Source organism: Acanthisitta chloris, unplaced genomic scaffold, assembly GCF_000695815.1.
Source record: "Acanthisitta chloris isolate BGI_N310 unplaced genomic scaffold, ASM69581v1 scaffold19890, whole genome shotgun sequence".
Classification (NCBI taxonomy): Eukaryota; Metazoa; Chordata; class Aves; order Passeriformes; family Acanthisittidae; genus Acanthisitta; species Acanthisitta chloris.
In genome coordinates, this window is record NW_008650183.1 from 1 (window position 1) to 14,373 (window position 14,373).

The 14,373-nt window shown below is 51.9% G+C and overlaps 1 protein-coding gene across 1 annotated transcript in view; it reads left to right on the forward strand.

Annotated features, from left to right (window-relative positions):
* Positions 1-9: 9 nt before the first annotated feature.
* PALD1 (phosphatase domain containing, paladin 1) overlaps positions 10-14,373 on the forward strand; it is a gene marked incomplete at its 3' end in the record, with an annotated part of 15,792 nt that continues 1,428 nt past the window's right edge. Inside the window, exons 1-18 of the mRNA XM_009084046.1 lie at positions 10-162; positions 274-376; positions 999-1,178; positions 1,252-1,416; positions 1,520-1,680; positions 1,815-1,890; positions 2,497-2,645; positions 2,729-2,825; positions 2,925-3,029; positions 5,516-5,611; positions 5,792-5,926; positions 7,091-7,207; positions 7,291-7,470; positions 8,052-8,249; positions 8,581-8,721; positions 9,544-9,615; positions 9,792-9,932; positions 13,259-13,414. Of these exons, the coding sequence (XP_009082294.1) occupies positions 56-162; positions 274-376; positions 999-1,178; positions 1,252-1,416; positions 1,520-1,680; positions 1,815-1,890; positions 2,497-2,645; positions 2,729-2,825; positions 2,925-3,029; positions 5,516-5,611; positions 5,792-5,926; positions 7,091-7,207; positions 7,291-7,470; positions 8,052-8,249; positions 8,581-8,721; positions 9,544-9,615; positions 9,792-9,932; positions 13,259-13,414 (2,379 nt within the window). The remainder of the gene's footprint in view (positions 163-273; positions 377-998; positions 1,179-1,251; positions 1,417-1,519; positions 1,681-1,814; positions 1,891-2,496; positions 2,646-2,728; positions 2,826-2,924; positions 3,030-5,515; positions 5,612-5,791; positions 5,927-7,090; positions 7,208-7,290; positions 7,471-8,051; positions 8,250-8,580; positions 8,722-9,543; positions 9,616-9,791; positions 9,933-13,258; positions 13,415-14,373) is intronic.

Sequence of the window (14,373 nt, forward strand, 5' to 3'; positions counted from 1 at the left end):
CCCGCAGGCGGTTTCGGCATCCCCCCTGGAGAGCAGAGCTCCGGGCGACGGCGGCATGGAGGACCAGCGCTCCCTCAGCATCCACTCCTTCCAGACCCTGGGGCTGCACAACAGCAAGGCCAAGTCCATCATCACCAACAAAGTGGCGCCCGTGGTCATCACGTAAGTCCTTGGCAGCCTCTTGAAACTCCAAACTTCTATTCTTCTCTTTCCTAAATATTGAGGTTTTCAATCTCTGCCTGTGTCATCATTTCTTCCTTTACCCAACTGCAGGTACAACTGCAGGGAGGAGTTCCAGATCCACGATGACCTGCTGAAGGCCAACTACACGGTGGGACGCATTTCTGAGGTCACGCTGGAGCACTACCTGGTGCAGGTGAGCATTGCTGCCACCAATTTCATCGGTCAGACCCTTTCAGCCTGTGCTTTGGGGACCTCAGTGGGTTTTTTGGGGGCTAATTTTGAGGATCACTAACAAAAAGCCACTTTTCTTCTCCACTGTGTTCAAGTCATAGAATAATGGAGCTTAGAGATGATTCAGCCCCACCCCCCTGCCCTGGGCAGGAACACCTCCCACCAGAACAGGTTGCTCAAGGCTTTCTCCGACCTGGCTCTGAACACTGCCAGGGTTGGGGCAGCCACAGCCTCCCTGGGCAACCTGTGCCAGCGTCTCGTCACCCTCACAGGAAAAAACTTCTTCGTAATATTTAGCCTAAATTTTCCCTCCTTCAATTTATCCCCATTGCTCCTTGTGCTGTCACTACAGTTCCTAACACAGAGTCCCTCTGCAACTTCCTGGAGCCCTTTCAGCTCCTGGCAGGTTGCTCTGAGGTTTTCACACAACCTTCTCTTCTCCAGGCTGAACAGCCCCAACTCTCTCAGCCTGTCTCCATGGGGAAGCTGCTCCAATCCTCTTATCAAAAGTCCACCATGTTTAAGTCCCTACTTGTTCAAATCCACTGATTTCCCACCTTCTCACTTCCCATCTTGTTTTACAGGGGAAATATTTCATGGTTAGGGATGTATATGGAAAATTAGATGTCTTGAACACTACTGGCAGCTGTGGTGCTCCCAATTTTCGACAAGCCAAAGGAGGCTACGCCGTGTTCGGGATGGGACAACCCAGCCTCAACGGCTTCAAGCTTGTGCTGCAGAAGTTGCAGAGAGAGGGCCACAAGGTTGGTGGGAGTGCATGAATTGGGATGGAAAGAGGCAGGAGAGCTTTTTAGCAGCCTCTCCCCTTCTTTTCAGGAGTGTGTCTTCTTCTGTGTCCGTGAGGAGCCTGTTGTCTTTCTGCGGTTGGAGGGAGACTTTGTGTCCTACACCCCCCGGGGCAAGGAGAACCTTCATGAGAACCTGCAGCGCCTGCAGCAGGGAGTGCAAGTGGAGAGCATGGAGCTGGCCATCCGCAAGGAGGTGAGGTGGTGTGGGAGATGGTCACCACCCCAGCCAGAATGGGGTGTGTGCTCAGGGGGTGGTTGCTCCCTGTGGGTTTTGATGGGGGTCCCATCTCTGCTAGATCCATGACTTCGCACAGCTGAGCGAGAGTGTCTACTATGTCTACAACGACATCGAGCGGCTGCGGGATGAGCCCCACACCGTGCGGGTGCAGTGTGAGGAGGACATCCAGGTGACAGAGGAGGTCTACCGCAGGCCTGTCTTCCTCCAACCGTCCTACAGGTGCTTCCTTCCTCCTCCTCCTTCTCACACATGGTTGGAGTTCTTCATACCTTCTTGAGCTGTGTGTCCTCCATCACCATGGGGACAAAGACCCACTGTGGTCCCACCCTCCTAACGTGGGCTGTCCCTGGCAGGTCCCACCGGCTGCCCCTGCCTGCTGAGGGAGCCCCTCTGGAGGAGCAGTTTGACGCTTTCATCCGCTTCCTCAGGGTGAGTTAAGGAAAACCTCTGGTCCATGGGGCCACCTTGGGTTGGGATTTGCTCCTGTGCCTGAGCAAGTGTGTCACATTGGGGACTGTCACTGCCTGAGAGCACCTTCTGGTCTTGGCTTTACACTGCCTATTAGAGGATGCCTATGCCTGCAGTTCCCATTCCCTGCTGGAGAAGTCCATGTTGTCCAGCTATTTGTCCCTACCCCTGACTGGAGTTGACCCTCCCTGGCCACTTCCCAGCATCCCTGTGCAGGTGGCTCTTCAGGGAAGAGGGTTTGGGAGGAATGATGTGGATTTGGTGCAAAGACTTTCCATGGCAGAACTTCTCTCTTTTTTCAATCCTGGGAGATGAAATTTCAGTGGTTTAGGGATGGATGGTGGTTGAACAGGCCAACACCTGCTGGCACCTGGAGAAGGCACAGGGCAGGGGTGTGCAGTGGGTGGACTACCCATTGTGCTGTCCTGGCCCATGCTCTGAGCAAAGGGGAGATGCCACCTACCCCTCTGCAGGGCCATCACCTCCACCCTAGCCACTAATGGGGCACACCTGGCTCTCCTGGGAGCAGCTGTGTTCCCCACCCATCCCTCTGTCCCTCCCTCCTAGGAGAGCCCCAGTCTGCTGCTGCGGGACCCTGGCAGACCCCCACCAGCACTGCTCTTCAGCTGCCAGACAGGCGTGGGCAAGACCAACCTGGCCATGGCCATGGGCACACTCGTCCTGCACCACCACCGAGGAACTGCCCAGAAGCCTGAGTAAGCGGGGCAGCCTCAGGGCCAGGCCAGGGGAATGTTCATGCCCCTGGAGCTGGTTTGATTTCCTCTTTCTCCCTCCCCAGCCTCCCCCACCTGCCTAAAACATCTCCCAGGGACAGGCTCCGGGTCATCCAGACCTTCATTGAGATGGTCCCCAAAGGCCAGCAGATCGTTGAGGAGGTAAGGGGATGCTGGTCAAACCCCTGACTGAGAAGGAGGAATGTTGTTTCCTCCCTGATCTGAGGCTTATGGAGTGATTCTCCCCTTGCTCCTTGCAAGGTGGACAGTGCCATCGCCTCCTGCTCGGAGATGCACGACATGAAGGAAGCCATCTACGAGAACAAGAAGAAGCTGGAAGGGATTGGAGAGGACTATCAGATCCAGGTATGGGAGCTGGAGGGTTGCTGGGATGTGAGCTGTCAGTGCTGGTTAATTTATGGAGCTGTTTTTGCGCCAGGATGAGAAGAATGTAAATTCTGGAGGTCTGAAGCTTCCTGTGAGCTGGATTGTTCCCAGCTCTGTGAAACTTGGGGGGTTGTGGAGCTTCTCTGTGTTTTTCCCAGCTCTTTTAAGAGTCATGAAACAGAGCAGGCTGGGATTGGGGGGAAAAAAACTGGTTTGGGCTTTGCCGCTGCTTCTGGGAGGTGACCTTGGGGGCAAATAGTATCCCATGGCCTGGTTTGGTCAGCTCTAAAATGGGAAAATCCATGTCAGCCTGGATGGGAGAAGTCCTGGGGAGCTGGGAGGGTTTGTTGCAAATATGGGCTCTCAAGGTCAGGCTTTTCTAGCTGGAAATCTGTTTGTTTCCTGTTGTTTTGAAGAGCCATCAGTGTGGTTTTCTGTGATGGAAGGCTGTGGTCTTCCCTGCCTGACCAGGGGGCTTCTCACCAGAAGTGCTCCTTAATCCCAGCCTTTTTTGAGATTAGTTTTCCCCTTTATGTGCTGAATGTGGACTGGAAGTCCTGTTGCTGGTTGTAAAGGGCAGTCAGAAACCAGGTCCTGTGTGGCAAAAAGCCATGAAAATGATTAAGTGAAGGGAAAAGAAAGTATTTAACCGTCCCCTTTTGATGTTTAGTGGCAAATCCCAAATGTTATCCCTCACTGCTGCCTTTTAGGGTGGATTTGGGTTTGTCTGGTGCTGCTCATGTGCTGGCAGGTTCTCTTGTACAGCAGGGGAAGCTTGGGCACAGGACAGAGGATTTTCCCACCGCCTTGAAGCCTTTCTCTGACTTTTCCTGCTGGGAAAAGCTGCTCTGTGTCATCCTGGACTGCAGGGGAAAAAAATGGCTGGGGGACTGCTGTAAATTAGCCCTGGGGAGTGTTTATTTGAAGACTTTGTGGAGTAAGAGCAGGTTTAAACAGTGGCAAGGGGCCAGGAAAATGTGCTGGGGAAAGGGGAGAGGATGAGGAGGGGAGAGGGAAGGATCCTCAGCCATTGGAAAACCAGCCTGGACTTCAGTGTTGGAGGGGCTGTGGGTGATATTGGGTGAGCTGGTTGGTTTTGGGAAGAGGACGGGCTTTTGTGGGCATGGAGGAATGATGTCACACTGGACTGTGGGTTTCTGCCTGGATTTGAGGAGCAAAAACAGAGATTTAAGTGCTCAGGTGATGGAGACACAGGTGTATCCCAATGTGGGATGCTAACCCTCATGATACCCAGCTCTGCACAACTGAAACACGAGTAGATCATCCGCTTTGCATCCAAAACCAACTGAAGGGGAATATTAAGAGGTTTACCTTGGATGAGAGCATTGTGAGGTTTTCAGTGCAGGAATCTAAGTGCTTGGGGAGAGGCACCACTGCACCATCATCAGTGCTGCCCCGGCAAGGCTCCATCCCTGCAGGCTTTGTTTGGAGCTTCCAGAGCAAATCCCCCTGCCTCTCCTCCTGATAAATGACAGCAGACTGGATTTCTCTTAGGGAGAACAAGTAAATATTAATGAGTCAGCCATGTAATGTCAGGGAAGAGCAAACCCTGCTCACTGAGCTGACCCTGGACATAGCCCCAGCTTACAGGATTATCCCTGTTCCCTGGGAGGTGGGTCCCAACAGGCTCTCCAGGGATGCTCATGGGTGCCATGCTGGGTGCTTCTTCACTGCTGACAGCTTAGTTTGGATGGAATTAAGTTGGTTAAGTTGGATGGGATGCTTGGATGTACAAACCCCTGCCCTGAGGTTTCTGAGTTATGGAAAATCCCGAGGGTTTGAGCTTCATCTCTGGGAGGAGACAACTGTGCTGAGGCACACGCCTGGTTTGGGGAGGTAATGGTGAAGAGGAGGAGAAGAAGAGCTTGATTGAAGCTACATAGGCATCAGGGTGCTTCTGGGCATGAAGGTCCTGGCAGGTTAATGGTTGGACTTGATGATCTTAGAGGTCTCTTCCAATGTTGTTGATTCTGTGATTCTGTGAGGAAGTTTTACACAGTGATGACTTCACCCCACAGGACATTACAGGGTGTTTGGCTGGCACAGGGACCTCTCTCCCCAGGGATGCCACCACCATCTCATCCAAAGTCCATGGAGGTGTCTGGGGTGGGAGTGCAGGACCTTACATTTTCCAACCTCCTCCCCTTGTGTTGGAGTCTTCCATTAGCATCTGGAGAGTGTATCCATGCAACAGCAAGGCCTTTGGGTCTCTTTGGAGCTGCTCCCAGTGTGTCCTTGGGCTGAAGGGAAGCTTTTGTTTGAGTTGAAATGCAGATTTATGTCTTCAAGCCTCATTTAATATAGGAAACTAAATGCTTCATTAAAAAAAGAAAACAAATCATCAAAAGTGTGTGTTGAGCTTTTTTCCAGTCCTCCCAGTCTGCTCAGGGCTGCAGCACTGGTTGGCACTGGGCATCACAGATCCTCTCTGCCTTGACTTTCAGGGTAGCAGCACCAAAGAGTATTTCCTCCAGAGGACTTTGCAGAGCCTCCAACGCTACTTCTACTTGATTGCTTTCAACTACTACCTTCATGAGCAGGTAAGATCCCCAAAACAACCCCAGAATCTTCTTTGCCCTCTTATTTTGGATTCATTGTGCAGTGGGAGGGAAAAGGTTTCTACCTCTGAGTGTTCCAAGCAGGTTTTTGGTGGGGCTGTGGGCTGTGTTGGGGCAGGGGGTGAGCCCAGGCTGATGTCCCTCCCGGCCCCTCGCCGGCAGTACCCCCTGGGCTTTGCCCTCAGCTTCAGCAGGTGGATGTGTCGGCACCCAGAGCTGTATCGGCTGCAGGCAGAGATGAACTCCTCGGAGCTCACCATCACCATGGACCTCGTCACCAAGGGCACACGAGTGCTGGTGAGTGCCCATCGTGGATGTAGGGGTGGGAATGGCACCTTCCTGGGATGCTCACAGAGGTTTGGTGGGCTGGGAGGAGAGAGGAGTTTCCCTGTTGTAGGGCTTGGGGTTTCCATGTTCATGTTGGGGTCTTGGGTCCATGTCCTGCTGGCGTCCTTGGCAAGGATGGAACCAGAGGGTCTTTAACGTCCCTTCCAACCCAACCCATTCGGTGACTCTATGGGGATTCTGTGTGGCTAGAGACACCCTGTGCACACCAATGTGTTCAGAGCCGCCAACCCAAGGTACTGGGTACTGGAGCACCCCTTGATGGAGAAGGGAAGGTTGCCTGGTGACCTCATCATAGCCTTTCAGTATCTGAAAGGCCTACAAGGGAGCTGGAGATGGACTCTTGGTTAGGAGCTGCAGTGATAGGACAAGGGGTAACGGGTTCAAATCGAAGGAGGGGAAATTTAGGCTAGATATTAGGAAGACGTTTTTCTGTGAAGGTGGTGAGACACTGGCACAGGTTGCCCAGGGAGGCTGTGGCTGCCCCAACCCTGGCAGTGTTCAAAGCCAGGTTGGCTAAAGCCTTGAGCAACCTGTTCTGGTGGGAAGTGTCCCTGCCCAGGGCAGGGGGTTGAGACTGGATGATCTGTAAGGTCCATCCCAACCCCTAAAATTGTATGGCTCTATGTGAGCCTAAGCAGCAGCTCCATGTTTCTGGTGGTCCTTGGCTATAGTGGGGTGGAGGAGGTACCAGTGTTGGTGTCTAGCAAGAAGAACATCTCCCACCATTGAAATGCAGCCTTGTGGTTTTGAGCCTTGGATGCTGCTCTTGAAGGGTGTGAGGACTTCTCCTGAGTGGGACCCATGGGTGAGAGGTTCATAGAATCATAGGATCATCAAGGTTGGAGGACATCTCTAAGATCAAGTCCAAACATTAACCTGTCACTGCTGTAACCCCTAAACCATATCGTCCAGTGCCAGATCCAGATGCCTCTTAAACACTTCCAGGGATGGTGACTCCACCACCACCCTGGGCAATATTCCAGTGCCTGGCCTGAACACCAGTGAAAACATTTCTCCTAACATATAATCTGAAGAGGTTGTGTTGTGCTGGGAACCCCCTGTGACCCCATGGGTGGGAGGGGACAGGCCTTGCCCACCATTGCTCTGTTGCAGGTGGCAGATGAGCGTTTCTGCCCAGATGTGCTGAGCACTGCCAAGGAGATGAGCGTGGCCAACTTCCGACGGGTGCCCAAGATGCCTGTCTATGGCACAGCCCAGCCCAGCTCCAAGGTGAGGGACACCACCCCATGTTGTGTAGAGACCCCCCCATCATGCTCCCAGCCCTCCCATCACCCTTTCCAACCCTTCCCTAGACCCTGGGCAGTGTCCTGCGGTACCTGATGGATGCCAAGAGGAAGCATTCACGCATTGTGTGGATCAGCCTGCGGGAAGAAGCAGTCCTGGAGGGGAATGAGCAGATCTATACCCTGCGGGAGCCTGAGCACCTGGAGGAGCTGATCCCTGTGACTGCTGCCTCACCACAGCAGCTGGAGGTGAGCTTTGCCAGCTGGGAGATGCAGTGAGCTTTCCCAAGAGCTCGCATGGGTCATTTCCACAGGCTGGGATAGTTCCTTGTCCCCTGGAGCTGCTGCTTTTGGGCTTGTTTTCCTTTGGGAACGAGGGAGCAAAGTGGAGATCCTCCCTGGAAGAATTCATAGCATGTCTTGAGAGCGAGGGGAAAAGGCACCCGGGGAAAGGGGAGCAGATGTTCCTAGCTGGGTTTGCAGAGGAGATGGGCAGTGGAGGAGCTTTTCTGCCAGCAGCAGCATGGCTACGTGCAGGAGATGCCCAATGTGCTGGGAGATGATGCTCCTGAGGCTCCCATCAAGTGTGGTGGGCACTGTGGTCCTGGGCAGAAGTGGTGGCCACGACATGGTGTGGAGGTTGGAATTGGCTGTGAGGTGTTTGGAGTTGGCTGTGGAGTGTTCAAACACCTCACCTCTCAAGAGGTGTTTGGAGTTGGCTGTGGGGTGTTTGAGAGGGGTCTCAGCCTCCAGCTACAAAAAAATAATCAAAATCCTGAGCAAACTAGGATGAGCAGGTGTTACAGTGAGGATTCCTCTGTCCTTTGCAGAAACTAGAGGCTACCCTGAAGGCTGACCTACTGAAGTGCCAAAAGTGGCTGGAGGTGTACCTGGAGGCAGAGAAGCAGATGAAAATGTTCAAGAGCTGTCTGACCACACAGGAGATTTTCAGCCAGCAGAAGAACTCCTGCCAGGGGCTGACCTACCGTCGTATCCCCATCCCTGACTTCTGTGCTCCCAAGGAGCAGGTACCTCAGGGATGGGATTGTCACTTCTCAAGCCATACCTACTGCTGCAGGGTGAATGTCACTTGAGTGCTCAGTGCCACCCAGCCCCAGGACTATGGTGGCACACCCAGACTTACTGTGTGGTGGGTGCTTGCCAGGGTGAGGAGGGAGGTGTTGCATGGAGAGGCTGTGCCTTCAGCTGGGCAAGGCTGGATCTGGCAGAATGAGACAGAGATTTCAGCCTGGAGGCTGCAGGGCCAGGGGCATCCCAAGGTGTGGAAGGGAGGTGAGCAGCCTGTGCCAACCTGCAGAGGCTGCATCCCTAAAAACCCACTGGCTTCACCCCTGGCAGGACTTTGACAGACTGCTGGAGGTGATGAAGAGTGCCCTGGCCGAGGACTCACGAACAGCCTTCGTGTTCAACTGCTCCAGTGGCCGTGGCAGGACTACCACGGCCATGGTCATCGCTGTCCTCACCCTCTGGCACTTCAACGTGTGTATTTGGGTCTGCAGCTCTCCCTGGGCTTGGGCTGGAGCTGGGGAAACTCTGGAGAGTCCACAGCAGCTGTTACACAGCTGGAGGGTTGAAAGGAATGTGGGCAGGGCCAGGGTGGACTGTGGTGGGTGGACATCTGTATGTTGACATATTGCTGTGCCTAACCCCCAGTGAGCTCTAGGAGAAGTGTGGGTGCATCCCTGGTTAGCCTTTATTCCCTTACTGAGAGCTGCCATGGCAGGACGAATGGTTAAGAGCAGGAGAGGTCATGGAATCATGGAATGGTTTGGGTTGGAAGGAACCTGAAAGCTCATCTTGCTCCAGCCCCATGCTATGATCAGGGAAACCTTCCACTAGGCCAGGTTGGTCCAAGCCCCATCCACCTTGGTCTTGAACATTTTCAGGCATTGGGATAGGTTGCCCAGGGAGGTGGTGGAGTCACCATTCCTAGAAGTGTTTAAGAGGTGTCTGGATCTGATGCTGGAGGATGTGCTTTAGGGGTTACAGCAGTGACTTAATGATTGGACTTGATGATGTTAGAGGTCTCCTCCAACACTGGTGATTCTATGATTCTATGACTTCCAGGGATGGGGCATCCTGTGCCAGTGCCTGGAACAGTCCTCTGTCCCAGTCTGCTCCCTCCTTGCAGAGCAGATGGTGGGGGTGAAACTTTGGTGTTCTCTGCCCAGGCAGAGGAGAGCTGGGGCTTGCCTGGACTCCTGAGGGGCTGGGGATAAGCTCTGCATTTCTGCTTAGCTGTTGGGCAGTGGAGACAGGGCTGTGCAACCCATAATGACCTGTTGCCTCTGACCACCCCAGGGCATCCCTGAGATGAGTGAGGAGGAAATCGTGAGTGTGCCTGATGCCAAGTACACCAAAGGGGAGTTTGAGGTGAGTCCCTTGGGCTTGGCTCTGTTTTAGGGGTCCCCTCTGAGCCTGGTCTGTGCTACCTTAGCCACAGCTGCTTGTTTGGAGGGGCTGGATCCTCTCCTGGGCAGGGATGGAGCAGTGGGGTTGAGGTAAGGAGGCACCTGGTGAAGCTCCTGCTGCTTCTGCCCATGCTTCAGGTTGTGATGAAGGTGGTCCAGCTCCTGCCCGACGGGTACCGGATGAAGAAGGAGGTGGACATGGCCCTGGACACTGTCAGTGAGACCATGACACCCATGCACTACCACCTGCGAGAAATCATCATCTGCACCTACCGCCAGGTGAGCTGCTGGGCCCTGCCACCCCATGCCAAGGGGTGCAGCTGGGCCCTGGGACCAGCCCTGCTGCAGCTAGGTGGGATCTTAGGCTGAAGCTTTCTGGAGTGACCAGAGAGGTGCCAGGGCTCTTGTGGTCGTGATCACCCAGAGCTGTCTTGTATCCTGTGCTGTCCCACCTGTCTGGTTCTGTCCTGCATCTTAGCCAGCATCATGCCCATCTGGTGCCATCCTGCATTCCACCCAGTGTCCCATATCCCACCCAACATCCTGCATCCCACCCAGCATCCTGCCTGTCTGGTGCCATCTCACCTGGCATCCTCCCTATCTAGCACAGTCCCTCATCCCACACCATCCCATATCCTAGTCATTAACCTACCCATCTGGTGCCATCTTGCATCTTCTCTGGCATCCTGCATCCCATCCTGCATCCCACCCATCTGGTGTCATCCCACATCCCACCCAGCATCCTACTCATCTCATGCCATTCCCCATCCCACCCAGCATCCCACATCCCACCCAGCATCCTACCCATCTCGTGCCATTCCCCATCCCACCCAGCATCCCACATTGCACCCAGCATCCTACCTCTCTGGCCCCATCCCACCCAACACCCTGCCCACCTGGTGCCATCCCTCATCCCACCCAGCATCCTATCCTGCCCATGGCACCAAGCTGCATCCCACATCCCACACCATCCTGCATCCAGCATCCCTCTCATGCAGCATCCCTTCCATCCCGTGAGACATAGCCAGCAGAGGGCAGAACTAGTCTGTCCCACTTTGCTTCCAGCCCCGAAGGCTCCTCCAGCTCCTCCGAGCTTGGGAAAGGGGACCCACCCTTGGGAAGGGGACCTATCCTTGGGAAGGGACCTATCCTTTGGAAGGGACTTGTCCTTTGGAAAGGACACATCCTTGGGAAAGGGGACCCATCCTTTGGAAGCAATCCATCCTTGGGAAGGAGACCCATCCTTGGGGAGGGATCTATCCTTGCCAGTGCAGGAGGCATCCCACAGGCAGATCCACAACCCTGTTTTCTGTGGGAGCCTCTGTGGAGCTGCTGAAGAGGAGAAGGGATCATTTTCATCCTATTTGGGATTTTTAAGCTGTGCAACTCTTTCCTGTGGCCTTGGAAGTGCAGAGCCAGGGCTTGGCATCATTCCTTCCCTGGGATAGTGTATGCAACATCCCATTGGTGATTCCTGACTGCAGCACTGTCCCAGCTGCCATCAGTCCGTGTCTGCAATTAACAGGCACAAAACAGCCATGGGGAGAAGAAAACAAACTGTTTGATCACCAGGAACATCTGCAGCTCCCTGGGGATTTGCCTCCTGGTTTCTGGGGTACTCTGTGGGTTTTTTGGGAATGGGGAGAGAAAGTCAGGTCCCCAGAGCTCAGGTTATTAGCAGCAATAGCTATTACTGATTATCAATTTTTTATCATGTATTTATTATTTATTAATATATTTGTATTTGGGATAAGTAATTTCATTACATTTTGGGCCATGTGGGAATTCTCACCTACTTTCTCCTGTCCTTTGCTGCTGTGGAGCTAATAATTCCCCCCCAAACACGCTGCTCTCTGCTTTATGGATTCGATTATGCTCTCCAGTGACCTGGAATGATCCCTGGCCTGGCTGCTGTCTCAGCCCTGGGGGTCCCAGGAGGAAGACCCTGGCAGAGCAGCCTCACCCAGCTGCCCCTGGCTTGTTTTTTATTTTGGGAAGACAATTCCTGTGAGCACCTTGTCCCTTTTCTTGGGTGTTGCTGGGCTATCTCCTGATTCCAGGCTGGGAAGGAAGATAAGGAGGGATTCGTCCTCTCCCCCTGCTCCCTTTGCCTGAGGAAGAGCTTCTTGTTGACTGCATCTTGCATTTTTCTCTGGGCTGCTCCATCCATCCCCTTGGATTTGGCTGGGCCACGTGGAAATGCTTTAATTTGAATTGATTTTGATTTTTTCCAGCTTGTAGGAGAGAATGATTGGAATTGTGGGTTTGGGAGATGCTTTGCAGGGTGAGGGTAAGCAGGAGGGAAGGGAAAGGTGATTTGGAACTTGGTTTAGTTTGTTCTGAGCTCTTCCCACTCCTAACTGGGACGAAAAAGTAGGATAATATAGGAAAACAGAAATAATGGGATAAAAGAGAAATGATGGGATAATAGGATGATAAATAGTAGGGTAATAGGAGAAAAATAATAGGGGAATATAATGGTAGAAGGATAATAGGATTAAAAATAAATTGGTGAATGGAATAAGATGATAAATAATAGGATAAGAGAAGAAAATTAAATAGGGGAATATAAGAAAACAATAGCTGGTAGGATAATAGGATAAAAGTAAACAAGATAATGTAAAAACAGGAGAAATAATAGGATAATAGAATGACAAATAAATAGGTAAATATAAGCACATGAGAAATAATAGGATACCATTATGTAAAATAAATAGGGTAATACTATAATGGGATGAAAAACAGGATAATAGGATTTGCTTTCTGGGATGGTGTGTGGGAGTGACTGTGAGATCAGGGCTCTTATTTATGGTTTAGTATTTATTATTTATTAATTCCTAGAAGGAGCATCATGCAGGGCTTGTCTGTTCCTGAAACAACAGCAATAACGATACTAATACAATGCTTCTATCATTGCAGACAATATGTAATGATAACAATTAATAAATAAATATACTATATAAATAATAAATAGATAAATGCTAACAACTAATAGATTAATATTACAGTATATATAATATAAATACACACTTTATTATGTTTTATAACATATCTAAAATAATACTAGGGGATGCAACGACCTCCAGCCTCAGAGCAGGACACTGGGTAGCCACATGTCTTCTCTTCCTCTGGAGGCTGAATCCAGGGAGGTGTTTTATCCCTAGGGTGATGCTTTGCAGTCCAGAAACTGATGGTTTGGGTGCAGTTTGCACCTGGACATCTATTCCTGGCTCCTGGGCACCTCCCCACGCCTTCAGCCATCCCTCACCTATTTCTGAGCTTTGCCCTGCAAAAGGATCTTGGTGTGTGTTGGAAACCACAAGGAAATGAGAGCCTGGAGTGCCAAGTCCCAGCAGAAACAGGATGCATGGATGTGCTTATTTTTGTCTCCAGAGTGATCCTCCCTCTTCCTATGGTCCTGCCATGGCTTTTCCCTAATACAGAGCTCCTCATGGGGCCTTCACCACCCAATTTCACCTTCACCAGCCCCAAAAGTGGGGTGGAGAGCAGCACTGTGGGTGAGGATTGGGTGCAGGAGCTGCCTCTGGAATGCTGTCCTGAAGGGGATACCATGGGCAGCTCAGCCAGTTTGTTGTTCCTCCCAGGGCAAGTCAGGCAAGGCGGAGAAGGAGCCGCGGACGCTGCAGCTGCGGAGCCTGCAGTACCTGGAGCGCTACATCTACCTGATCCTCTTCAATGCCTACCTGCACCTGGAGAAGAAGGACTCCTGGCAGAGGCCCTTCAGCCTCTGGATGCGTGAGGTGAGGTCACTCAACCTCATATTAACATGGAAAGACAGAAATTTATGGGAAGCAAACACCCATCCTTAATTGATATATGATTTCTCCATGGCTGTTGGGGCATTGCATGTGGTCCCTTTGCACCAGGTGAGCTCCTGTTTCAACAGGCTGGTGTGTCTCATGGAAAGCCCCTGGAGATGGATGACATCCCTCCACAGGGATGGGGTGTTCTCCCACCCCAAACCTGCCTTTGTCTCCTCTTCTGAATTTCCCAGGGGTTCCAGTCTGCCAGTGGTGATTGCAGCATTTGAAGCTTGGGAGGCCACCAGCCAACCCTGCCTGGCCAGGGCAGGTGCCACAGGGGATGGAGGGCTGGGAGGATGGGGATAGTGGCTCTGGGCATCCAAGAGAGTTGGGAAACAGTTGGAAAAATGGAATGGGGGGACAACTGCGAGACTCTATATTAGCCATATGGAATGGTAGGTGAATGAGAGACCCTAAATTATCCATATCTCCTGCTCAGGGGCATATAGGCACTGGATTTGTTTGGGACACATTGCTTTGAGTGCAAACATTGAGGAGGGGTGTGAGAAATTCCCTGGAAAAGGGACTTTGGAGGTGGTTCGAGTGATGGAAGGGCATGTGGGGGTGTATGAGCTGCTGCCTGGGGAGTTATTCTGCAAGAGAGGAGAGTCGGGGGGAGAAGGGGAAGCTAGGGACAGGTCAATTTGAATAATATGATTATAATGTTATTATTTATAATAACAATTAATGATTGTGTTATTCTTCTAGTTTAATTATTTGATTTTATTATTTTTAGATTTTCATTCTAATTATCTTATTGGATTATTTCTATCAACCTATTATACCATTTCAATGATGTTCTTTATTTCACCATTTCTATCTTTTCATTCTATTACGACCCAGAGATGAGTTTTTCTCTCCCCGGGCTGCCTTTGTGGGAAAAACCCTCATCCCTT